Consider the following 26,112-nt stretch of genomic DNA (forward strand, 5'->3'; position numbering starts at 1 on the left):
GTGGCTGTAAGGGCTCCCGCATTAACCAGGCCGATTACCATCGGGTAACCCCCTGCGGTATTTTTCAAAAAGTCTGGCAGTGCTGGTAATGCCCGCATGCCGGGGCGGAACTACTGCCGGCAGCCGTATTGGGCCAACAGTAGTTCCAGGTGGCCGCGGTGGGCTTGCCGTGCTTTAGTAAAAGGGCCCCTAAGGGATTTTCCTGCTTTCTTTATCCTTAGCTCTATATAAACTTAGCCTCCAAATCATGAACTCTTGGGCGGATACATTTCAACTAAAACTCAACGCAGAAAAAACACACCGTCTCATCCTCTCATCACCACACAACACAAACAAACCCACCCATATAAATACCTCAGACCACACCCTTCCTGTTTCAGATAGCCTGAAAATTCTCGGAGTTACAATCAACCGAAATCTCACGCTAGAGAGCCAAGCGAAAAATACAACTAAGAAAATGTTCCACTCAATGTGGAAACTCAGACGATTAAAACCCTTTTTCCAGAGGGAAATATTCCGCAGCCTGGTACAATCAATGGTTCTAAGCCACCTAGACTACTGCAATGCAATTTATTGCGAATGCAAAGAACAAATCATTAAGAAACTCCAAACCGCCCAAAACACCGCGGCCAGACTTACATTTGGAAAAACGAAATACAAAAGTGCCAAACCCTTACGAGAAAAACTACATTGGCTCCCAATCAAAGAGCGAATTGCGTTCAAAATCTGCACCCTGGTACATAAAATTATTCACGGCGAGGCCCCAATATACACGGCAGACCTTATAGACTTACCAACCAGGAACAGAAAAAGGTCTACACGTTCACACCTAAATCTACATTACCCCAGCTGCAAAGGACTAAAATACAAATCAACATATGCATCCAGGTTCTCTTATATAAGCACGCAATTATGGAATGCACTTCCAATAGTTATGAAAACAATGCACGACCTAACAAACTTCCGGAAATCACTAAAAACCAACCTGTTCAAAAAGGCATACCAGAAGGATTTATTTTTTTTTTTTTTGTTACATTTGTACCCTGCACTTTCCCACTCATGGCAGGCTCAATGCGGCTTACATGGGGCAATGGAGGGTTAAGTGACTTGCCCAGAGTCACAAGGAGCTGCTGGTGCCTGGAGTGGGAATTGAACTCAGTTCCCCAGGACCAGAGTCCACCACCCTAACCACTAGGCCACTCCTCCATCCAACCTAAACACCTGAATCCTGCAACACAATCGAAACTCAACCAGAACAGGACTAAAATCAGCTCTTTCTCACTGTACGCCCAATCCGCTCTGTCACTAATGAACTCTAACGCAAGACTACTCTGTATTTCTCGTACCGGAATTGGCGATCGCCACTATGGCACCATGTAAGCCACATTGAGCCTGCAAATAGGTGGGAAAATGTGGGATACAAATGCAATAAATAAATAAATAAATAACTAATGTTCTGCATTTAATCATTTGTTAAAATGATTGATGGGCGCTGCCTTTGCTTCTCTTAGGTGCAGGGTTTGGAAAGAAAAACAAAGACCTAAACACAGAACGCGACTTCTTCATGAGGATGAAATGTACTGTCACAAACAGAGGCAGAACTGTAAATCTCAAGTCTGCCACATGGAAGGTAAGAAACAGACAAAACCCCTGTGCTACATATACAAAAAGGTCTCAGAAATATTAACCACAAGCAAGAAAATGCGCAAACGCTAACAAAACAAAAGGTTTCTCTGTGCAAAAAAAAAAAGAAAGACAACAGTGAATGTATGAAACAATAAGTACAAAGATATGTATTGTTATATCAAATATATAAGGGGCCCTTTTAGTAAGCCACGTAGGCGATTATGCGCGCCCAACGCTCGCCAATTCGGAACTACCTCCCGGCTACCGTGTGGCCTGGGCGGTACTTTCATTTTTTTTACGTGCGTCCACTACGTGTGCCGGAAAATATATTTTATTTTCCGGTGCGCAGCGCTAACCGGGTGGTAATCAGCATTGTATACGCATTGACGATTACCGCCCAGTTAACACGTGAGACCTTACCACTAAGTGAATGTGTGAAGGTAAGGTCTCAGACTTAAAATGGACGCACGCCAATTTTCGTTTTGCCGCACATCCATTGTTGCCCCCCCCCCCCCCCCCCAAAAAAAGGCATTTTTTTACAGGTGAACTGAAAAATGGATCTGCGTGCATCCAAAGCACGCGCCTACACTAGCGCAGGCCATTTTCAAGTGCACCTTAGCAAAAGGGCCCCTTAGTGATATAAATGGCTTCTCTCAGTTATCCGAGCCATGGTGAAACACACCCTCAGCTTGGTAGGCATATAAATTACAATGAACAAGCCTGGAAAGGAGTCTTTAGATGTCCAGATACATCCTTTATTATTTATTTAGATTTTGCTCATACCTTTTTCAGTAGTAGCTCAAGGTAATTAGATTGTAAGCTCTGTCAAGCAGGGACTGTCTCTTCATGTTCAAGTGTATAGTGCTGTGTACGTCTGGTAGTGCTATAGAAATGATAAGTAGTAGTAGTACATTCAGGTACAGTGGATATTTCTCTGTCCCAGGAGGGCTCACAATCTAAGTTTGTACCTGAGAAAATGGAGGGTTAAGTGACTTGCCCAAGATCACAAGGAGCAGTAGTGGGATTTGAACCAGCCACCTCTGGATTACAAGACCAGTGCTCTAACCACTAGGCCACTCCTCCACTAGCAACATTCCATCTAGAATCTCAAATAGTAGCAACATTCCAGAATCTCAAAAAGTGGCAACATTCCATATAGAATCTTCAATAGCAGCAACATTCCATATATTTATTTATTTAGATTTTGCCCACACCTTTTTCAGTAGTAGCTCAAGGTGAGTTACATTCAGGTACATTGGATATTTCTCTGTCCCAGGAGGGCTCACAATCTAAGTTTGTACCTGAGGCAATGGAGGGTTAAGTGACTAGCCCAAGATCACAAGGAGCAGCAGTGGGATTTGAACCGGCCACATCTGGATTGTAAGACTGGTGTTCTAACCACTAGGTCACTCCTCCACTTAGTAAACCATTTGTGCGCTGTGCGAAAATAGAAATAAATGTGCAACCTAAAATCATCAAATACATCAGATGCACTCATTGCTGTCTAATGCAAAATGTAAAGAGTGTCCCCGAAATAACACAGTCCAGAAAGTAGGCAAAAAAACACTGGCAGTTCACTTAGATTGAATGTATAGATAAGTTGTTTGTTTTATGACGCCAATGTTTTTTGCCTACTTTCTGGACAGTATTAATTCGGGGACACTCTACATTTTGCATTAGACAGCAATGACTGCATCTGATGTATTTGATGATTTTAGGTTGCAGACACAAACGAGGGGAAAATTCCGCTGCAATCTGTGAAATACAACAGTCATATAAGAGCGAGTCAGCTCTTGCAGAGTGTAGGGTATCAAAAAATGAATGGAAGGGGGGAAGAGACCTCAGACAGGTGACAAACAGCAAGATTGCTGGAATTACTCATAGAGGGTCACCACAGTCTAATCATCGGTCTTTAACCCACCTCCTCCCTTAGTGTGGAAAAATATTTTTTATAAAAAGTATGCTAAATCCACTGTGTGCCACAATACTTTGAGAACATAAAGGACAAAAAGGACCACTTAGCTCAAAGCAGCATCGTGAATGGGCCTCCCCGCCCAACAGACCCGTTTCACCGGTGGAGCTTCTTCAGGGGAAAACAGGATGCCCCCCCCCAAAAAAAACCCGCTTAAGTGGCCAATAATGGAGTCACGCAACAGTCCTGATTTACGGCTCAAAATGGGGCTGGAGGAGGTTTTTTAGGTTAGGTTGCACATTTATTTCTGTTTTGGCAGAGTTCATGTATGGTTTACACAAGGATATATCTGAGCGTCTAAATCAGACTCTTTTCCGGGCTTGCTCATTGTAATATATATGCCTGCCGAGCCGAGGGTGTGGTTCACCATGGCTTAGATGACTGAGAGAAACCATTTACCTCACTAAGGAGCCCTTTTACAGAGTGGCAGTAAGACCAATGCGGGCTTACTGCTCGCTCTTCCGGGACTACCACCGGCCCAACGTGGCTGCCGGCGGTAGTCTCGCCCCAAGTGCGCGCTATTTCTGGAGGAAAAAGAACCCCCCCCCCCCCAGAAATGGCTTGTGTGGCAATAACCTGGTGGTAATCAGGTTACCATGGGAGCCCTTATCGCCACCTCAGTGAGTGGCGGTAAGAGCTCCCCGCCACATGGCCACGCGGTAAGAGTTATCTCACCGCGTGACCGTTTGTTTTTCGGCTTTCACCAGCTGCGGAAAAAACGGCCCTGGTGCATGAGAAAAATGGCCCCCATTGCTAGCACAGGGCCCTCTTTTTCCGCAGCTTGGTAAAAGGACCCCTAATGTATTTGATATAAGAGTACATATCGTTTCATACACTCGCTGTTGTCTTTCCTTTTTTGCACAGAGAAAACATATATAAAGAGGTCAATTTTGACCAAAACAGTCTGTAACACAAGTTCTTTTCCACCTTGATCCTTCTCAGGTGTTGCACTGCACCGGACACGTCAAAGTCTATAGTTCTTGCCATTCTCCCACCCTCTGTGGCTTTAAGGAACCTTTGCACAACAGCCTCATCATGATGTGTGAACCCATTCAACACCCTTCCAACATTGACATCCCGCTGGACAGCAAGACCTTTCTGAGTCGCCACAGCATGGACATGAAGTTCACCTACTGTGATGACAGGTAAAGACTGCTTCCGACACCATTATTTTTATTTACCGTAGACAATTAAAGGGCCACCAAAAGTGGTTGTTGCGATGACTGCGCAACTGTGCTATTCCGATCTGGAATAAGTGTGTAGCTGAACCATACAGGAAGCTATCCGCATTGAGACCACCATCCCCCGGATTCTATAAAGTTCAGTGAAATTTGAACGTCAAAATTTGAGCGTGATCCTGAGATGTGCGCGCAAGTTAATAGGTCAACAAGCTATTAACAGTCAATAATTGGATGGTAACAATCAATTATCGATGTTAACTGGCACCAGTTAATATTTGCGCATGCATCTGGCTGCGCGCTATTCTATAACACTGAATACCCAAATTCCATAGCTCACAACCCAAAAGAAGGCGTGGGAATGGGAGGGGCATGGGCACGTCAGGAGCGTTCCGAAAAGTTGCCCGTGGTGTTATAGAATTCTGGGGGCTGCTCGCTCAACTTGTGCAGCAGGATCTACCCTAGGTTTCAGTTGACGTAAGTCTTCACACCTGAAGTTGGCCACAGAAAATGGTGCTATGCAGTATTCTATGAAGAACACTCATCCCAGAGCACCCTTTACAGAACAGCGCTGAGCACTGATTTTTCCCAGTTCCCAATTTTCAGCACTATTTACTGAATCCGGCTCTTTATGACCCCTGATGCAGGCACCTTGCTGAAACGCAGGCTGTGTTGGGTCCTTCAATAAACTCTTGTTTCCTCCAACCTAACACTCTTCCCTTTTGTTCCTTCTGTAGCCCACTGCACTGTACTTTTGCTGTCTCCTGGTTTGTGTTGTTGATTCCCTCTGGTTTGCTTGCTTTGCAGACAACTAAAGTGGTCATTTTAGAAACCTTTCCGGTGCATTTACCTGTGTAAATAGTGGCGTATTTACATGTCAATGGTCAACATTTCTAAATTGTGATTTTAAGAAGCTGCTGTTTACATGTGAAAAGCCATGGGATGCATAATTTGGAAGGGGCCAGGGTGTGGGTGTGTTGTGTGAGTGGTTTGGGCAGGCAATAAATTATACCTGTATTCTCAGTTTTACAGCAGGAATACATATAAACTTTTTTAAAAATGGGCGTTGGCAGTTTCACCTGATCCCTGATAGGCTTCATTGTAAAGCAGGTGCTCGTTCCGACCTGGGGTTCATACCGTGAATGAGAGGCCAATTGTGCTTACTACTCTGGGGTGTAACGCCATCTCAGAATGTCTAAAAATAAAAGCTTTTCCTTAAGTCGTCCTAATTAGCTATATTTGGACATGCAGTTTTGTACAATTATGGCAATTACTTGTTAGGTAGCAAAACTGGCGTATTCACATATCAATATCACCATTTCTGCAGATTCCCAGGTGATGCTGTTCTGTATTTATTTATCTATTTCTGCTTGCTATACCACCATATGACCTGTTCTAGGCTTCAAAGCGGTTTACAATACAATAAAATGAGAGGTAAAGACAGAGAAAATAAAGAAAAGGAAAAAAAAACAACCTAGTGAAAATCTGAAGCAAAGACTTGAGTAAACAGGTGGGATTTAAGTGATTTCTTAAATGCAGAAAGAGTTGGTAAGCGGTTCTTTTACTAAGCCGCGTAAGGCGCCTACGCGCACCCAACGCACACCAAGTTGGAGTTACCGCCTGGTTACCGTGAGGCTCTTGCGGTAATTTCAATTTTGGCGCACGTCTGAAAAATATTTTTGATTTTCTCATCCTTCATTGGCTTTGCAGAACATTTGGAATAGAGAACTCAATTCTCAACTATCAGAAGATCAATGGGAAGAAATTTGGTCATCTCTATATAAATCGTCAAAATCATCAGCTCTTACACAATCGTCATTTTATATATTACATAGAGCTATGTGGACACCATATAAACTATCTAAGATATCAAAGGATGCATCCAATCGTTGCTGGTCCTGCTGTAACAATATAGGAACTTTGGACCATTTAATATATCATTGCCCATTACTGGATGAATATTGGTCCCACATAGAAAAAACAATTTCTCTTATACTAAATTTAAAGATTTCTTTAACTTACAAAACGATAATAGCAGGAGATTTCGGCATTAACAATATATTATCACCACATATAATTAAGCTGCTACGTATATTGATCCAAGTGGCTATAAAATTGATATGTCAAAACTGGAAAGATTTTACAAAGTTAACCTATGAAATGTGGTGGAGCTCAGTATGTCTAACAGCTAAATACGAAAAAGTAGCAGCAGAGAAATGTGGTTCCTTTATGGCATATAATAAAATTTGGTCTCCGGTGATTAAATATTCATCCAGCTAAGAAATTAATGAACAGGTACTATTCAAACTTTGGCATTAATACTATAACATCTGATATGCATGCATACTTCATACGAATATACATATATGTATATTATATAGTCAGGGTACATTGACCTTTTTGTTAACTGTTATTGTCATTGGTACTAAATTTATAATATGTTATAAAAACAATAAAAACTGATTGAACAAAAAAATATATATATTTTTGATTTTCTGGCGTGCGTCAAGTGGCATTTGACGCACATAGACCGTTACCGCCCGGTTACCACATGAGACCTTACCGCTAGGTCAATGGCTTGCAGTAAGGTCTCAGACCCAAAATGGACACGCAGCAATTTTCATTTTGCCGCACGTCTGTTTTCGTAAAAAAAAAAAAAAGGCATTTTTTTGTAGGTGTGCTAAAAAATTAATTCTGCGTGCGCCCAAAACTCGCGTCTACACTACCGCAGGCCATTTTTCAGCGCACCTTAGTAAAAGGACCCCCTAAGTTCCTAATGTGAAGTGGAAGCTCATTCCACAGTTTTGGACCAACATAGCGAAAAGTGGTGGAGTGGGATGAAATGAGATGGAGTTCCGAAGGTTGTGGTCGGCAGAGCGGAGGAAACGGAGGGGGGGTGTAGGGGATACGGAGTTTATGAAGGTAGGCAGGGGCAGAAGGTGGGTGTGATTTCAACATGTGTCTAACTAAAATGGCTGGTGCTGTTGTACCTGCAGGGACAACACATGTTCTCCCACTTATATATTTATATTTATGAGTCTGTTGTAAAATAGCTGGGAAACTGTGAATGTTGCAAAATGGCATTTTGAATGTGGAAAGTACGTCTCTTCTGTCTCAGCTGGAAGTAGTTGAAATCATGTGGAAATGGACTTATTCAGGGAAACAGTGGCATTCAACTTTTTGCACATTAATCATTCAGCAAAGACTTCCAGGTCAATACTGAAAAGTTGCAGATAGACTTCTTTCAAACACTGACCACAGTGCCAAATATGGTATATTAAGGGGTCAATATTCAAAGGGGTTTAACTGGGCAGGAGACAGGGCCACTGAGAGGGTGGGGAGCAGGGAGGGTAAGATTCCCCCCAATGTCGGCTCTGGCAGCCCAGGTAACATCCAGTGTCTTTCTCTCCCATCCAACCCCCCTCCCCCCCCCCCCGTTCTCTACTTGCCTGGAGTCACTGAATGGCAACAAGCAGGAACTAAGAGACACTACTCTGTTGGCAATGGATCCTTCTTCCTGCCATGTCCCGCCTTCTGTGAAGCAACTTCCTGTTTCCACATAGGTGGGATGCAGCAGGAAGAAGGACTCATGGCCAGCAGAGCAGTGTCTCTCAATCACTGCTACTTGCTATTGAATGACTCCAGGCATGTAGAGGATGGGGGGGGGGGGGGCAGGATGCTACTTAACATTATTTGCCCTGTGTTCAGCTTTGTTTCTCGGCAGCCCTGGCAGGAATGGCTCCTGCCTGGTTAAACCCTGCTGAGCTGGCCGGCCGCCAATATTCAGTGGCACTTAATGGATTAGCGCCATTGAATATCACTGCTAACCGGCTAGGTCTGGGACAGTCTAATGAAGAAATTTGGGCAGAGCCACAGCTTAGCAAGTTAGTGGTGATATTCAGTCCACTAACAGGCACCAGTCTGAATATCGACCAGCGGCTGGTTAACTTCCAGTGACCACAGATATACAGATATTCAATGCCAGAAGCTGCATATGACCCAGCATTGAATCTCCAGAGCTGGTTCAGCACACGGCTACGAGCAACTTACAAGCTACAATAATGCAGTTACCCTGGCCACTTAAGTGCTGAACATCAGTACTTAAGTGGCAAAGTGCTGACTCCACCCCCCAGAACGGCCCCCAAATAACCAGCTTTCACTTAGGCGCTAACCGCTAATTTTCAGCAGAGATAAGTATTAAGTTCCGTTGAAAATGAGCAGATAGCTTTAAACAAGAGATTTAACTGGCCAGTAGATATTTTTGAATATCTACCAGTAAGGGATGACATTGAATTTAAAGCTTAAACTAGGGAGAGTCTTTACTAAACCATATTAAAATCGGCTGTTTAATGTGGGTTATCAGCAGATTTCAATGCAAGCGTTATTTGTGGATTTACAGAATAGTTTTATAAAGCTTTTTTTCATTCTGCAAAGCCTGTTTCACAGATAGAAAAGGCCTTTTCCAAAATTGCATGACCCCATAAGTGCATGAAAAGCAGGAAAGAGAAAGAGTGAACCTGCTTTTATGCAATCTGCATGTAGGTATTTCCAGGGCGTAGTTTGGGCCAGAGCAGAGGTGGAATTACAGCCCGCATGTGTATTTTCTAAAATATGCGTTTGCATTCTTAGAGTACTGGATATGCAAAAACCCCATTGAACCTGTACGACTCGATTTATCAAATACAATAGATTCTTGAGTGTAGCTTAGATTAGTAATAAGAGTTCATTAGGTGAGAAAATAATGATTCACAACAGACGCATGTTCGAAGTGCTTTCAGTCAACCAACTTGTTTCTGCATGAAACCATATTGTTGTAGCAGACCTTAGACACTATTACTTTCAGATTAGATAGAATTTGCAGTTTAAGGACAGAACTGCTTGGACTAAGTAACCTAGTGTAACAGAATAAATAAGCTATTTATTTAGCACTCTGTCTGTCTCTCTGAAGGGCAGTCTTTGTGAGGACCTGCAGCCAAACCCTGTACTTCAAGGCTGTAGTCCTGTAGAAGGAACGCTGCCAAGCTGCTTCCCTGGCTTGGGTGAGGAGTAGCTCACGGCATCCATAGCTCACAGCAGTTCAAGAGCAAGACAACAGGAGGTGATCAGTACTGGCTTGCAGGACAGGAGCTCACTGGTAGCAGCAAGCAAAGGAACAAGTCCAGTGAAACATCAGAGAGCTAAAGGTGAAAGTTCAGAGTTCACTGTCTCAGAGCTCAAAGTCAAGGAAGATTCCCCACAGAACTCTTTAGAGCTGAAGGTGAAAGTTCAGAGTTCGCTGTCTCAAAGTCAAGGAAGATCCCCACAGAACTCTTTAGAGCTGAAGGTGAAAGTTCAGAGTTCGCTGTCTCAAAGTCAAGGAAGATCCCCACAGAACTCTTTAGAGCTGAAGGTGAAAGTTCAGAGTTCGCTGTCTCAAAGTCAAGGAAAGTCCCCACAAAACTCTTTAGAGCTGAAGGTGAAAGTTCAGAGTTCGCTGTCTCAAAGTCAAGGAAGATCCCCACCACAGAACTCTTTAGAGCTGAAGGTGAAAGTTCAGAGTTCACTGTCTCAGAGTCAAGGAAAGTCCCCACAAAACTCTTTAGAGCTGAAGGTGAAAGTTCAGAGTTCACTGTCTCAGAGCTCAAAGTCAAGGAAGATTCCCCACAGAACTCTTTAGAGCTGAAGGTGAAAGTTCAGAGTTCGCTGTCTCAAAGTCAAGGAAGATTCCCCACAGAACTCTTTAGAGCTGAAGGTGAAAGTTCAGAGTTCGCTGTCTCAAAGTCAAGGAAGATCCTCAGAAAACTCTTTAGAGCTGAAGGTGAAAGTTCAGAGTTCACTGTCTCAAAGTCAAGGAAGATCACTACAAAACTCTTTAGAGCTGAAGGTGAAAGTTCAGAGTTCACTGTCTCAGAGCTCAAAGTCAAGGAAGATTCCCCACAGAACTCTTTAGAGCTGAAGGTGAAAGTTCAGAGTTCGCTGTCTCAAAGTCAAGGAAAGTCCCCACAAAACTCTTTAGAGCTGAAGGTGAAAGTTCAGAGTTCACTGTCTCAGAGCTCAAAGTCAAGGAAGATTCCCCACAGAACTCTTTAGAGCTGAAGGTGAAAGTTCAGAGTTCGCTGTCTCAAAGTCAAGGAAGATCCTCAGAAAACTCTTTAGAGCTGAAGGTGAAAGTTCAGAGTTCACTGTCTCAAAGTCAAGGAAGATCACTACAAAACTCTTTAGAGCTGAAGGTAAAAGTTCAGAGTTCACTGTCTCAGAGCTCAAAGTCAAGGAAGATTCCCCACAGAACTCTTTAGAGCTGAAGGTGAAAGTTCAGAGTTCGCTGTCTCAAAGTCAAGGAAGATCCCCAGAAAACTCTTTAGAGCTGAAGGTGAAAGTTCAGAGTTCACTGTCTCAGAGCTCAAAGTCAAAGAAGAGCCCTACAGAGCTCTCTCTAAAAACTCTTTGACTTACATATTTTTAAAAATATTTTCTTATTATTATCAGTTCTTACATGTATCCAAGAGGAAACAGTATGATTGACTATCATCACAGTATGGGTTAAATTTCAATATAGTGCCTAAAAAGTTGGTGCTGAGAAAAAAATGCTTAAGTTGTATTCTGTAAGCTGTGCCTAAAGTTTGGCGCGGTTTATAGAATTGACGCTTAAGCAGAGAAGTTGCGTGTAAATTTAGGTGCTGCCATTTGCACCAACAAAAATATGGCAGAAATGCCCATGCCTAAATTTATGCGTGGAGCACAGTTATTCTACAATTATGTGCATAACTTAAAACCAAGCCCCCGATCCACCCCAAAACACCCATGAGCCTCCCATTTCCATGCCCCCTTTTTTTGCAAAACAGGCATTTTTCAGAAATGTTAATCTTTGTCTATTCTTCAACACATCAAAAATTGAAAAGCAAAGCCCCAGTCACCGACCAAGAAAGGGATCTTGGCGTCGTTTGTGATCATACGTTGAAACCCTCTGCTCAGTGTGCTGTGGCAGCTAAGAAAGCAAATAGAATGTTAGGTATTATTAGGAAAGGAACGGGAAACAAAAATGAGGATGTTATAATGCCTTTGTATCGCTCCATGGTGCAACTGCACCTTGAATATTGTGTTTAATTCTGGTCACTGTGTGTCAAAAAAGATACAGTGGAATTAGAAAAGATACACAGAAGTGTGACAAAAATGATAAAGGGAATGGGACGAATTCCCTATGAGGAAAGGCTGAAGCATCTAGGGCTCTTCAGCTTGGAGAAAAGGGGAGATATGATAGAGGTCTATAAAATAGTGAGTGGAGTGGAATGGGTACACGTGAATCATTTGTTTACTCTTTCCAAAAATACTAGGACTAGGGGGCATTCGATGAAGCTACAAAGTAGTAAATTTAATACGAATTGGAGAAAATTTTTCTTCACTCAATGTGTAATTAAACTCTAATTTGTTGCCAGAGAATGTTGTAAAGGCAGTTAGCTTAGTGGGGTTTAAAAAAGGTCTGGATGGCTTCCTAAAGGAAAAGTCCATAGACCATTATTAAATTGACTTGGGGAAAATCCACTGGTTATTTCTGGGATAAGTAGCATAAAATGTATTGAACTTTTTCAGGAACTTGCCAGGTATTTGTGACCTGGATTGGCCACTGTTGGAAACAGGATTCTGGGCTTGATGGACCTTCGGTCTGTCCCAGTGTGGCAATACTTATGTATACTTATGTATTTCTCACTGATGAAATACGAAAAATCCTACTGTTAATATCAAGATTTTTTTCCATCTACTGTGGAATCTGTAGCATACGGAAAATAATTAGAATGGTTCTTCCTACATTCAAGATGGCGACCAGACCAGTCGCAGCGAAATGAGCTCTGGGTGTCGAGCTCTGATCGGGTGGGGCGAGATCGTGCAGCGAGCGGCGAGGGGACGATCGGTGAGATCCAGACCGGCAGAGGACGGTGGAATCACCGGGACGCCACCGAGCCGCACCGCCGCATCTCCGGAGTGGAAGGAGGCAGGCGAGCCTCTCCCCACGCGAGACCTGCACGATAGCGTTTGCAGCCCAACTCTGCCTTCTGCCTGATTGGCCGCCCGCTGGTCCGGGATTTTGCAGGGCCCACCCGGTGACATGCACGGCCCAGCTCTGCCTCCCGCCCGACTGGCCACCTGTGGCAGGGGCCGCCCGTTGGTCCAGCCGAGGCAGGGGAGACGGGCGAGCCACTCCGAACTGAGAACCACATGTCCGCGACCTGGACCAGCCTGGATCCGGCGCAACAGCGACCCTGCAGCCGAGACCCGGTAAGCGAGCGCTTCCCTTCCCCATCTACCCCAGAGCGGCGCTGTCTAGTCCACTGCTAACAGGGAAGCCAAGTTGGTGAATCTCTGCTTCCACTCCCCTGGAGCAGCCATTGTCATACACTCATTCAGAGCAAGCAAACCTATGAGCTGCTGCATGGAGGCTTAATAGACAGGAATGGAAGTGAACCTATTCAGTCCTCTGTAAGCAAAGAAGTAGAGAGTTGCACGGGGACAGAAATCCAACCCATCCCCGCCCGTCCCTGCTGGAATCTTACCCGTCCCCACCCATCCCCACTGGAATCTTACCCATCCCCACCCATCCCCGCAAAAATTTAAACCATCCCAACCCGTCCCCACCCGTCCCCGCAAGAATTTAACCCATCCCCACCCATCCCCGTAAGAATTTAACCCATCCCTGTAAGAATTTAATAGTACATAAAAGAAAGTTCCAGTCAGCTCCCTCAGTCTCTTTCTGGATTTGAGCCACAGCACTGTAGGCAAGGAAGGAATGGAAGTTGGAACTTGGAACACTCTGGTGCGCACATGTAAGATTTGTCTCTGATTCACTGGCGTTGTGTGCTGAGAGGTCGCCACATGCACGCGCCAGTAGGTCAGGTGACATCTGATTCTCATGCCTGTGTCAGAGCTGAGGTCTGTGCACCAGCCTGGGAGCAAAGAGGATTGATAGTAACATAGTAAGTGACAGCAAATAGACCTGAACGGTCCATCCACTCTGCCCAATAGTCACACTCATGATCAATTCATCATTAAATCAACAAGTGTGATATTATATACTTGATTATGGTCTTTCTTTCGTGTTTCTGGAAAAAAGACCACAGAAGTCTATCTGGCCCCATCCTTATGTTCCAACTGCTGGAGTTGCCATCGAAGCCCACTCCAGCCTATTCATGTTCTCATTTGTGGGACACAGACCGTAAAAGTCTGTCCAGCACTGTCCTCATGTTCCAGCCACTGAAGTTGCTGTCTAAGCCCTTTCCAGCCCATCCTACACCAGATTGCCATGTATGAGACACAGACCATACAAGTCTGCCAGGTATCAGCTCTAGTTCATCACAGCCAGAGTCGCCATCTAAGTGTCACTTGACATATCCACACACATGCAGCCATTTAAGGTTAGCTTTTATATAACTTCCATTTTCTAATTAGAGATCCACTGTGTTCATCCCACGCCTTTTTGAATTCCGTCATCATTTGTGACTCTACCACCTCCTTAATGGAAGACTTTCCACATTTATGCTGTTAAAGCAAGGAGGAGGAGGAGGAGACAGCACTCAAATAAATTGGTATTCGATAGATGAGAGGCTGGTGCAGGTGCAGCTTACACTTCCACGGGAAGCCCACAGAACTGGTTCCGTCCCCGCGGGAACCCCGCAGAACTGCTTCCATCCCCGCGGGAACCCCGCAGGAACTGCCTCCGTTCCCGCGGGAATCCCGCGGGGACGGAAGCCGTGCAGCTCTCTACAAAGAAGCCAAATTGCTTAATCTCTGTTTCCACTACCCTAAGCAGCCATCATCCAGTACACTCATTTCACAACAAGCAAACCTACGAGCTATGGCAGGTCTCCTATACTCAATTACTCATCCAGTTAATATTAATTATTATAATCTATGCAAATATAAATGGGTACTAATTACACATATATATTACATATATATGTATGCCTGTATGCCAGCCTCAAATGTCATACCCAGCTCCCTGACAGCAGTATGCAGGTCCCTGGAACAGTTTATGTTGGTTGCAGTGGACTTCAGGCAGGTGGACCCAGGCCCATCCCCCCTACCTGTTACACTTGTGGTGGTAAATGTTGAGCCCTCCAACCCCCCCCCCAAAACCCACTGTACCCACATGTAGGTGCCCCCCTTCACCCATAAGGACTATGGTAGTGGTGTAGTGTTATGAGGAGTGGGTTTTTGGGGGGGGGGGGATTTGGGGGGCTCAGCACCCAAGGTAAGGGAGCTATGCACCTGGGAGGTATTTGTATGTTTGTTTAAAATTTTTAGAAGTTAGCTGCTTTTCTGGTTTGAAAATGGCTATGTCACTGCCTTAACACACCCCTGACCTGCCCATATCCCTCCCAGGTACACGCCTAACTTTAGAATTTGATCATGCAACTTAATAGAATACTGACTAAGGGCAAAGGTCATTGAGCGGACGGTTCTGACTCAGCTTGAGACCTTTCTGCAATCTGCAAGGATTTTGGATTCATATCAGTTTTGGATTTAGAAAGGCCCACATTACTGAGACGCTTTTGTTGTCTACTGTGAATGTCTTACGATTGGGATTGGACTAAGGGGAAAGTTTTGTTTTGGTGAGCCTGGATTTCTTGGCTGCTTTGACACCTTGAATCATGATATTTCATTGCTGTAGTTGCGGGTTGTTAGGAGTGGTGTGGGAGTAGAGACTTGCACGGGAATGGGGTTTGCGGGATTCCCGCGGGGACGGAAGCAGTTGTTCTGCGGGGATCCCGTGGGGACGGAAGCAGTTCTGTGGGGATCCCGCGGGGACGGAAGCAGTTCCTGCGGGGTTCCCATGGAAGTGTATGCTGCACTTGCGCCAGCCTCTCACCTACCGAGTACCAACTTCTTTGAGTTCTGTCTCCTCCTCCTCCTTGCTTTAACAGCACAGATGCGGAAAGGCTCCATTACGGAGGTGGTAGAGATACAAATGGTGATGAAATTCAAAAAGGCATGGGATAAACATAGAGGATCTGTAATTAGAAAATGGAAGTTATAAAAAACCTAAACTTAAATGGCTGAATGTGTGTGGATGTGTCGAGCGACACTTAGATGGCGACTCTGGCTGTGATGAACTAGGGCTGATACTGGGAGACCTGTATGGTCTGTGTCTCATAAATGGCAATCTGGTTTTGGATGGGCTGGAAAGGGTTTAGACAGCAACTTTAGTGGCTGGAACATGAGGACAGTTCTGGACAGACTTTTACGGTCTGTGTCCCGCAAATGAGAAGATGAATAGGCTGGAGTGGGCTTTGAGGGCAACTCCAGCAGTTGGAGCACAAGGATAGGGCCAGGCGGACTTCTATGGCCTATGTCCCAGAAACGCCACAAAAAGACCATAACCAAGTATATAATATCACATTCATTGTTGATTTAATCATGAATTGATAATGATTGTGACTATTGGCAGACTGGATGGACCGATCCGGTTTTTATCTGCTGTCATTTACTATTACTATTAATCCTCTCTGCTTCCAGGCTGATGCGCAGACCTCAGCTCTGACATAAGCATGAGCATCAGATGTCACCTGACCTACTGGCGCGTGCATGTGGTGATCTCTTAGCACACTGTGCCAGTGAATCAGAGAAGTCTTATATGTGCGCACCAGAGTGTTCCAGCTTCCATTCCTTCCTTGCCTGCAGTGCTGCGGCTCAAACCCAGAGACTGAGAGAGCTGACAGGAATTTTTTTTAATGTACCATTAAATTCTTGTGGGTGAGGACAGGTTAAATTCTTGCGGGGACGGGTAAGATTCCCCATGGGGACGGGCGGGGACGGGTTAGATTCCCCACGGGGATGGGCGGGGATGGGTTAGATTCCCCATGGGGACAGGCGGGGATGGGTTAGATTCCCCACGGGGATGGGCGGGGATGGGTTAGATTCCCCATGGGGACAGGCGGGGATGGGTTAGATTCCCCACGGGGATGGGCGGGGATGGGTTGGATTCCAGTGGGGACGGGTTGGATTTCTGTTCCCGTGCAACTCTCTATGTGGGAATCATTTCGTTTCTTTCTGAGGATAGGACACAGGGGGGTAGGCTGGATGATATCCTTTCGGCTGTTAGACAGCCAGCTGCAGAGGTTCCGCAAGGGTCGTACCTCTCTCCGCTGTGTTGCTTAATATCTGCATGGTTCCTCTTTGCCATCAATTGTTTTCTTTGTCAGTTTTTATCATATTTGTGCTGATGATGTCCAGATTTTCTCCCTTTTAGAACCGTGAAGGCGGCAGTAGCCCAGTTAGACGTGTCCCGCTTGTTGGGGGACAGTAAGCTGGTGCTGAATGCGGGGAAGACTGAGGTGATGGTGGTTTCAAGATTGAGTATATCCAGCTTTCCCAGTAAGGTGGTACTCAGTGGCCAGGAAGTTCTGATTGTGCGTCAGGTGGGTTTCTTGTTGTCTTGCTTGATGCCAACCTATCCTTTATACTACAGGTGTGTGCAATGGTTAAACAATCTACTTTAAAATTAAGAGGCCTTTTGTACTAGAGGAGAATTTTCTGTTGGTGTTGAGCGTTCTGGACTACTGTAATGCGTTGTGTTTGGGGCTGCCCTGAAGGCCGGATAAAGGCTTAACTGGTGATACAGAATACTGCAGCTTGGCTGATCTTTCGGTCTTCTAGATACGAGAATGTCTCCTCGTTGTTGCGCAAGTTGCATTGGTTTCCTGTGGAGGCCAGGCTTCACTTTAAGATCCTTTTAGTTATCCATCACGTTCTTTGGCGTTCTGTGGCCGATGCTTTACAGATGTTTTCTCCCGGGAGGCCTTTGCAATCTGTGGGAACGGTTTTGTGCTTTCCTAACTTGGTGCAGATACATCTTGAACAAATGAGAAAGGGTTCTTTTTCAGTGGCGGGGTCTGTGCTTTGGAACCATTTGAGGCAGATCACTAATACCTTTAACAAGCAGTTGAAGGCCTACATTTTCTTCCTTTATTTGTAATATTTGTGAATAGGGAAGGATGAATGACTGTGGTGTAGTGTACATAATGTTTTTGTGGTTGCTTTAGGGAGGGGTGGGAGGGCTAGGGAGGTGGGGAGAGGATAGGGGTGGAGATATGATAGAGGTCTATAAAATAATGAGTGGAGTTGAACGGGTAGATGTGAAGCATCTGTTCACGCTTTCCAAAAATACTAGGGGGCATGTGATGTAAATTTAAAACGAATCGGAGAAAAGGTTTCTTCACTCAACGTGTAATTAAACTCTGGAATTCGTTGCCAGAGAATGTGGTAAAGGCGGTTAGCTTAGCGGGGTTTAAAACAGGCTTGGATGGCTTCCTAAAGGAAAAGTCCATAGACCGTTATTAAATGGACTTGGGGAAAATCCACTATTTCTGGGATAAGCAGTATAAAAGGTTTTGTACTTTTTGGGATCTTGCCAGGTACTTGTGACCTGGATTGGCCACTGTTGGAGACAGGATGCTGCGCTTGATGGACCTTTGGTCTTTCCCAGTATGGCAATACTTATGTACTTATGTAGTATATGTATGGGTTCTACATAATACATAAGTATACAAGTGTCACTATACTGGTACCGAATGTCCATTAATTCCAGAATCCTGTTTCCAACAGTGGTCAATCCAGGTCACAAGTACCTGGCAAGATCCCAAAACAGTTTTATTGTGGTCCACCTTGGAAAGAGGCAGAATATAAATGGTTTACCATTAAACCACTAATGCACATAACTGCCAATTAGTGTGCCAATAGCATCTAATTAATCTATTAAGTTATGCACAGATCTGACCTTATTCTATAAGCTGTGCGTGCAATTTAAATGGCAGTTAGCATTTGGGTGCACAACTTTCTAGAATTGGAGGGCAAATTTGTACCTGCAGTTTCCCCAAACATTTTTTAATAAAGCAATCTATACCTTAGTTCAGCTAATGTCATCCTACTCCTTTCTTTCAGCATTGACTAAAAGGGCACATGTGAAACTGCCTTTTATCTGTTACTGCCATGGCTAAGGGTTGGGGGGGGGGGGGGGTAGTGGGGAAGGCAGGAAACTCAATGAGCTGTTTGTATGCAAAGCTGTGCACATAAGTTACACTTGAACTATGCTACACAGCTCTCTCCCTGCACCAGCTCAGCGTTTCATGAATTTTAGAGAAATGTACATCTATGCACTTTTTTTTCTACCTGCGTAAGTCTTCTCTGTGTGTTAAATAAGAGTTCTGAAGGGGCTTCTGCAGCTTTAGTGAATCAGTCCTTTAGGGGAGAATTCTAGAAATGGCGTTCAAAATTCAGCACTGAAAAAAAATTGGCACTGAACGGTATTCTACAATGGAAAAGTGCATAGCACAGCGATTTGTACTCAACTGTGGGTGCAAGGAGTTACACCAGCTGAAACCAGGAATAAATCCTGGCATGCAAATTGGGCGCAGATCCCCAAATTCTATCACTGCGCACATTGTAAGGGAATGCCCCCGGACCGCTCATATCCTTCCCATGGCCACACCCTCTATTCAGAGCTGCACGGAAACACTTAGGCATTGTTCTATAGATGGGCGGGTAAGTGTGGTTTTGCACAAATCCGCTATTTCTACCCCATTTCAGTGTCTTCCAGGGACGTAGCTACTATGGGGCCATGGGGGCCTGGGCCCCCATAGATTTGGCCCTGGACCCCCTGCCGACGACCCTCTCGACCCCCCTCCCGCCGTCAACCCGCCATCAACCCGCCGTCTGCTACCTTAGCTGGCGGGGGACCCCAACCCCCACCAGCCGAAGTCTTCTTCCTTTGTTTTGTTTCTGAGTCTGACATCCTGCACGTAAAATGTGCAGGACGTCAGTCTCACAGAAACAGAATGAAGCCCTGCAGATCGCAAGGCTTCGTTCTGTTTCTGTGAGTCTGACGTCCTAAAACAGAATGAAGGAAGAAGAGGACCTCGGCTGGCGGGGGTTGGGGTCCCCCCGCCAGCAAAGGTAGGCGGTGGCGACGGCAGGCGGGGGGGGGGGGGGAGAGGGTCTTCAGTAGGGGGGGGTCAAAGATGTTGTTGGTGGTGCTGGTGGCGGCGGGGGGTGTCGGCAATGGCGGCGGGGGGAGCTAAAATGTGCCCCCTCACCTCGGGCTCTGGACCCCCCTCCCATCGAAGTCTGGCTGCGCCCCTGGTGTCTTGCCTCTGTTAACAATTCTTTTTCACACCGAAAAGTCAGTGCGGAAGTAGTACCTAACGTTCGATGCCATATATAAAATTTCCCCGGTAATTCGTTTTTTCTGTGTTGTGTATTCTCGTTTTTGCTATAGAGTGGAATATTAAGTACATAAATAATTGATTGTTAGACCTTTTTTTCTTGCATACTAAGAATTACTGAGCTGATTGGCTATCATCCAGAAGAACTTCTTGGCCGTTCTGCATACGAATTCTATCATGCGCTAGATTCCGAAAGTATGACCAAGAGCCACCAGAACTGTAAGTCACACCATTATGTTACTCCTCAAAAACACGTCCAACTGAAATGACGCTTCAATCTTTATCCTGTTTGTCCATTTGCATTTATTTTTTTGTTATCAAATTTTATTGAAATGCTCAGAGGAGTCTAACCATCAAACTGCTAAACTTGCACAATTATTGTCCCTCTCCGTCAAATTCATATATCTAATGTGCCTTGTAGAATTAACTCAGGAAGAGCAGGTGAACAGTATGGGGGGGACTTCTAGAAATGATGCTGAAAAAAATCACCACTAAGCACTGGTCTATCAAGGTTGCTCTGGGATGAGCGTTCTGTATGAAATAGTTCTTAGAGCTGATTCCTGCACCTAAAGTTGAGTACCGGAATTTATGCCAGCTGAAACCTGGTGTAAATGCCGGCGTCTAACTTATCAAGATTTTATTCTCCAACATAAAAAATGCCATTGAAGACCAGACCCAACACGGGCCGTGTTTCGGCAATCAGCCTTCCTCAGGGGTCCTTATAATACAATCTAAAGTGTGCGTAAATCCAAATTAGTGCCAATTAACTTCACTAATTGATTGTTAAGGCCAATTCATTCGTAGTTAATGGCTCATTTATTAATTTAGTTGCACACGCATCTTGGATCCATGCTGAAATTTTGGCAGCAAATATAGAATCCGGAGGTATGTTCTGTCAAGAATAGGTCTCATCAACTTATTTTTAAAGTATGCACTAATCCTGCCTCTGCTCTGCCTGTTGACCAGCTCTGGAAAGTCTATGTGTATGTTATAAATCCACCTCCACGCCAAACAAAGTTACACACAGGTCGAATAAAAGCAGGCACATTGATTCCATGCGTCTACATTTTATACATGCACGCAGCCATACAATTTTTATAAAAGTTCTTTTCTATATATAATACAGGCTTGCACATGAAAAAAGCTTTATGAAACCATCCCCTATGTGTTTGTCTGCTTACTTTACATGCATGCATACTTGTGGGCAATTTATAAGAGCTTAGTTAAGCACATAAAACTTTATTCTATATGCTCTGGTCCCTTATAAAATACCCCCTTAAAGGGCAATTCTTTAACTATAGGTGCCCACGGTTACATGCCCTTGGTGTGCTTAAACTACTACTACTACTACTAATCATTTCTACAGCGCTACCGGACGTATGCAGTGCTTCACACTTGAACATGGAGAGACAGTCCCTGCTCAATAGAGCTTACAATCTAATTATCACAGACAGACAGGACAAGTAAGGGATAAGGGTTAGGTTTAGGAGTTAAAAGCAGCATGTAAACCCAGAGTAAATTAGCATTTTCGAATAGGGGCATGCATAAGTGCTATAGCACCTAAGGGAGCATATAGCCTTGGTGGAGCATAGGCATAGCTCCCAATTATGCATGCAACCTACAGAATACTGTAAATTATAGGCACCATTAGAGCATTTATGTGCCCGCACTAGCACAGGACTATGACTGGTGTAAATGTGGCCACTTAGATATTAGGTGTGCTGATGCTGAGTTATGCTAGTAGAATAGGTTATTACCACCCTGCATCGAGACAACTAAAAAGAGGTTCCCAGTTATAGAATCGCCCCCTTTGTGCACAGATTACTACTCCAGCTCCCAGATTCACACCATCCATCAAGTATCACCTAGCTGTGGGACCCTTTTTTAAAATTTAATTTACTTTTTTATTGAAATTTTATCAGTACCGATACATATATTGCAAGAAGAAATAGAAAAGAGAAAACATCTGAAAAACTTGCAAAAAAAAGAAGAAAAGAAAAAAAAATCTATACAGAGTGAGGAAGGAAAAATGACGTCATTTCTGTAGCACTGCTGCAGTATGACCCCCAAGTACCCAGAGGATTCACGAGACTGTACTACTAAGATCTTTGAGATATTTCTCCAAAGAGTTCCATCAAAAAGTTACAGTAGTCTTTAAATAGCTTTTCCCCAGCTTAAATTGCCTTTTGCTGCCTAACCCCTAATATTCAGCAGCATTAAAGCAGGTAGTGCTGCTGAGTATCACCTCTGACCACTGCAAAAAAAAGGAGTCGGTCAGGGGCAGTACAGGGAGCGGCATTAGGGAAGAGCCTGGGGTTACGCGGGTACTTGCACTGAATATCAGCTGGCATCGGCAAAACTTTTTTTCTTTAAACATTCCCCTGATCTCCCTCCTGGTCCTGCGACAAAGCCCCCACCTTCCCTCCCCCTCCAGCCTACCGCCATGATCAAGGACCCCCCCCCCCCACCTCCCTGGAACACCCCCCACCCACTCATTTGGTAGGCTCTCCCCTGGACCTAGCTGATGTCCCTAGTGATCCATGGGGGCCGTTGGGGGCAGGAGCAACGGCCACGTGCTCCTACCCCTTATGGCTTCCCTGAAAAAATGGCTGCCACAACCTCTGATACCGCTCGTACAGCCTTCCTCCAACTGATCAAGGGATCATATCCATCTAGAGTACCAATCGGCCCTTAATACGGGTTTTATATCAACTATGAAGCAGGAATAAGCTGTGGAGCCTTTTAGGGCTAATAAACTGTCAAAATTACAACCGCAAGATATGGAAAGAGAAAAATGAGAGAGCAGCGCGCATATTATTTTATTTTGCAAAGTAATACACTGCATTATATACACCTTTGAAGGAAAGGACAACGTTGAAAACGTATTTGTCCTGTAAAATATTCCTGAAGTCTCTAGCTTCAGAAGCTAGACAGGCTTCCAAACCCATGCTAATGTCCCAGAAACTGATCCTTATTAGCATATTACACTGGGGGAGGGGCAGTGTTCATAGAAGGCATCTGGATTTTGCTATGGATGAAGTAGACATCCCTCCAAAAAGATGATATTGTTCCTACAGTTGGCATCCTAAACACATCCCCACTCAGTCAACCCTAAGATGTGATGGAGGGAGAGGGCGGGAGAAGGAGGGGATGATTCAGGAACACTCTAGCGAAAAGAATTTGTATTCACAGCACATTGATTTGGTAATAGACAGTGTGATACAGAAGTCTCAGACTCTGTTCTCCTGCTGGGTTGGGCTGGTAGGGCTTGGATGCATCATTCAGGTAGCGGACTCAAGTGTCAGGTCCAGTGATAGCATCCGTCATAACAGTGGAGAAGAGGACAATTGAAGGCTCTCTCTCAGAAGACGCTTTCCCTCCAGCCTTCAGCTTGCAATGGAACAGAGCCACTCCGGGTCTGTGGAAAGCATATTAAAAAGAGGAAATGCAGGAGAGAGAAAAAAATGCAAACCCTAACTCAAGCCTACTGTATATAAATCATATTCGTGTCCCTTCCCAAAGTACAAAGCTTCTTACATATGACCTAAGGAAAAGTTTTTAACAAAGAAGCTAAGTACATGTAATCCTCAAATGGTTATAAAACAGGATTTATTTATTTTTTTTCACTAGAAATGATAAACCACTATGTAAGTTACAGGAGCTGTGTGCAGAGAAAAAAATGGAGTTTCAGAGGACAGGCACATGCCTGAGAGGAGTAGGGACCATGCAAACAAAGCTTGGCTAATTAATATTCAGTGATGATTGTGCTTAGCACACATTTGGTCTGGGTTTTACAATGCTGCAGTGCTGTTTCAGGATGAGGTAACCCAACTACACTGAAACGAACTATAATACTGCCTTTGCTTTTGGCCGCAAGTGTAAATTGGGATACACTAAAGACTTAATTGGCCGTCATCAATGTTAGGTAAGTACTTAATTTGGCAAGGGCTAGTGTACATAATCTTTGTGCCAGTTCCGCGTGAAAGACAAAAATCTTTGTTTTATCTGTTCGTTTTGTGCACAAAAGATTCATGGTAGAATTATACTTTTCAATAAAATAGCTGAAGTGTAAACCTTTCTCGACATTGTATGCCCTTGGAATCTATGTGAAAATCCTTGCAAACCCCTCAGCTCATTAAAATATGCTTACAGTGATCTCGGGTTGGAGTTAAGAAAGGTTCCTGAAGCCCTGAGATAATCTGGGAGGCTGTAGTAATTTATCTGTAACTCGCCTTGAAAGGCATGAGCTACAGTTAAAAAAAAAAAAAAAAAAAACACAAAAAACTATTGTTTAAACAAAATATCCTCAAGCCCCCTAATTTAATGATACTTAAGCACTTAAATATTGAGCACCACTTCCACACTTAAATGTATAGAATGCCAGCACATGAATGTACACGTATGCACATAAGTGATAGCAGAGCGGTCAGCTCTATTCTATAATTTAAGCACGTAAATTGCTCAACACAAGGGTGACGTTCAGTGGGGGGTGGCATAGGTAAGGTTCCCATTTCCTTTAAGTTACACATTAACATGTTGAATTCAGGCAGATACATTTACACCAGCTATAGACCTGCTGTAAGTGGGTATGCCCAGATATAAGTGGAGTAGAGGAGTGGCCTAGTGGTTAGAGCACCGGTTTTACAATCCAGAGGTGGCCGGTTCAAATCTCACTGCTGCTCCTTGTGACCTTCAGCAAGTCACTTAACCCTCAGATTGCCTCAGGTACAGACTTAGATTGTGAGCCGTCCTGGGACAGAGAAATATCCAGAATACCTGAATGGAACTCACCTTGAGCTACTACTGAAAAAGGTGTGAGCAAAATCTAAATAAATAAATATATGGAATGTTGCTACTATTGAAGATTCTACATGGAATGTTGCCACTTTTTGAGATTCTGGAATGTTGCTACTATTTGAGATTCTAGATGGAATGTTGCTAGTGGAGGAGTGTCCTAGTGGTTAGAGCACTGGTCTTGCAATCCACAGGTGGTCAGTTTAAATCTCACTGCTGCTCCTTGTGACCTTGAGCAAGTCACTTAACCCTCAGATTGCCTCAGGTACAAACTTAGATTGTGAGCCCTCCTGGGACACAGAAATATCCAGTGTACCTGAATGTAACTCACCTTGAGCTACTACTGAAAAAGGTGTGAGCAAAATCTAAATAAATAAGTGTAGAATTAATGCTCAGCATGTGATATTGTTGTACCTAAATTGTAGCGCCCAGTTATAGAATTACCCAGTGGTGTGCTAGAGTGGGCTCTCACAGGCTCGCAAGAGCCGTTTGTTAAGTTTTTAAGAATTTTGGGAGCCGGTTGTTAAAGTAGGTCTCCCCATGGCTACTTTAACAACTGACTGCCAAAATGTGGGCTTGGGCCCCCTCCTGAATTCTCTTTTACTTTGCTGGCAGTGATGCTGACCCCACCAGCCAAGTAAATAGACTGCTGCTGCTCCCTGCTCCTTGTTTCTGACTCTGAGCATCAGGCTGGGACTTTTCATACAAGCGCAAGAAGGTTCCATCATGCTGCTCAGAGCCAGAAACAAGCAGCAGAGAATGGTGGCAGTCCATTTATTGGCTGGTAGGGCTCGGCAAAGGTATGCCTAGCGTGCCCGCACAAGGGAGGGGAGGCATGTATTCCCCCCCCCCCCCCAAATTTCAGGGCTGGCTATGCCCGTAGAGAGAGCCCGTTGTTAAAAATTTACCAGCACACCCCTGGAATTACCCCTAAGATGGAATACAATAGAAAACACAATAAAAACAGTTTACATAATCAAATTAATCAAGAAATACACAACACCATAACTTCTCTACCCCTTAAACACCAATAAAACCTACTTCAGGGCAGGGGCATAGCCAGACTGCAGCGGGAGGGGGGTCCAGAGCCCGAGGTGAGGGGGCACACCTTTGACCACCCCCCCCCCCCCGGCACCGCCGCCCTTCCCCCATCCCTTTCTACCCCTCCCGCCGCTGTCAACCCGTCACCGCCAGGTACCCAGATACCTTTGCTGGCAGGGTTCCCCAACCCCCGCCAGCTGAAGTCCCCTTCAGCGCCAGTCTCCGAGTCCGGCGCATTCGCTGATCTGGATTCTGTTTCTGTGAGTCCCGATGTCCTGCACATTCCTACGTGCTGTAGACCGGCGCTGAAGAG

General features: G+C 44.6%; 1 protein-coding gene across 1 annotated transcript in view; it reads left to right on the plus strand.

The window, feature by feature from the left end:
• Nucleotides 1-26,112, plus strand: part of EPAS1 (endothelial PAS domain protein 1) — a 307,265-nt gene that overhangs the window by 217,934 nt on the left and 63,219 nt on the right. Inside the window, exons 5-7 of the mRNA XM_030195810.1 lie at nucleotides 1,512-1,630; nucleotides 4,541-4,743; nucleotides 20,077-20,183. Coding sequence (XP_030051670.1) covers nucleotides 1,512-1,630; nucleotides 4,541-4,743; nucleotides 20,077-20,183 — 429 coding nt within the window. The remainder of the gene's footprint in view (nucleotides 1-1,511; nucleotides 1,631-4,540; nucleotides 4,744-20,076; nucleotides 20,184-26,112) is intronic.

This window comes from Microcaecilia unicolor, chromosome 3 (assembly GCF_901765095.1).
Source record: "Microcaecilia unicolor chromosome 3, aMicUni1.1, whole genome shotgun sequence".
Lineage (NCBI taxonomy): Eukaryota > Metazoa > Chordata > Amphibia > Gymnophiona > Siphonopidae > Microcaecilia > Microcaecilia unicolor.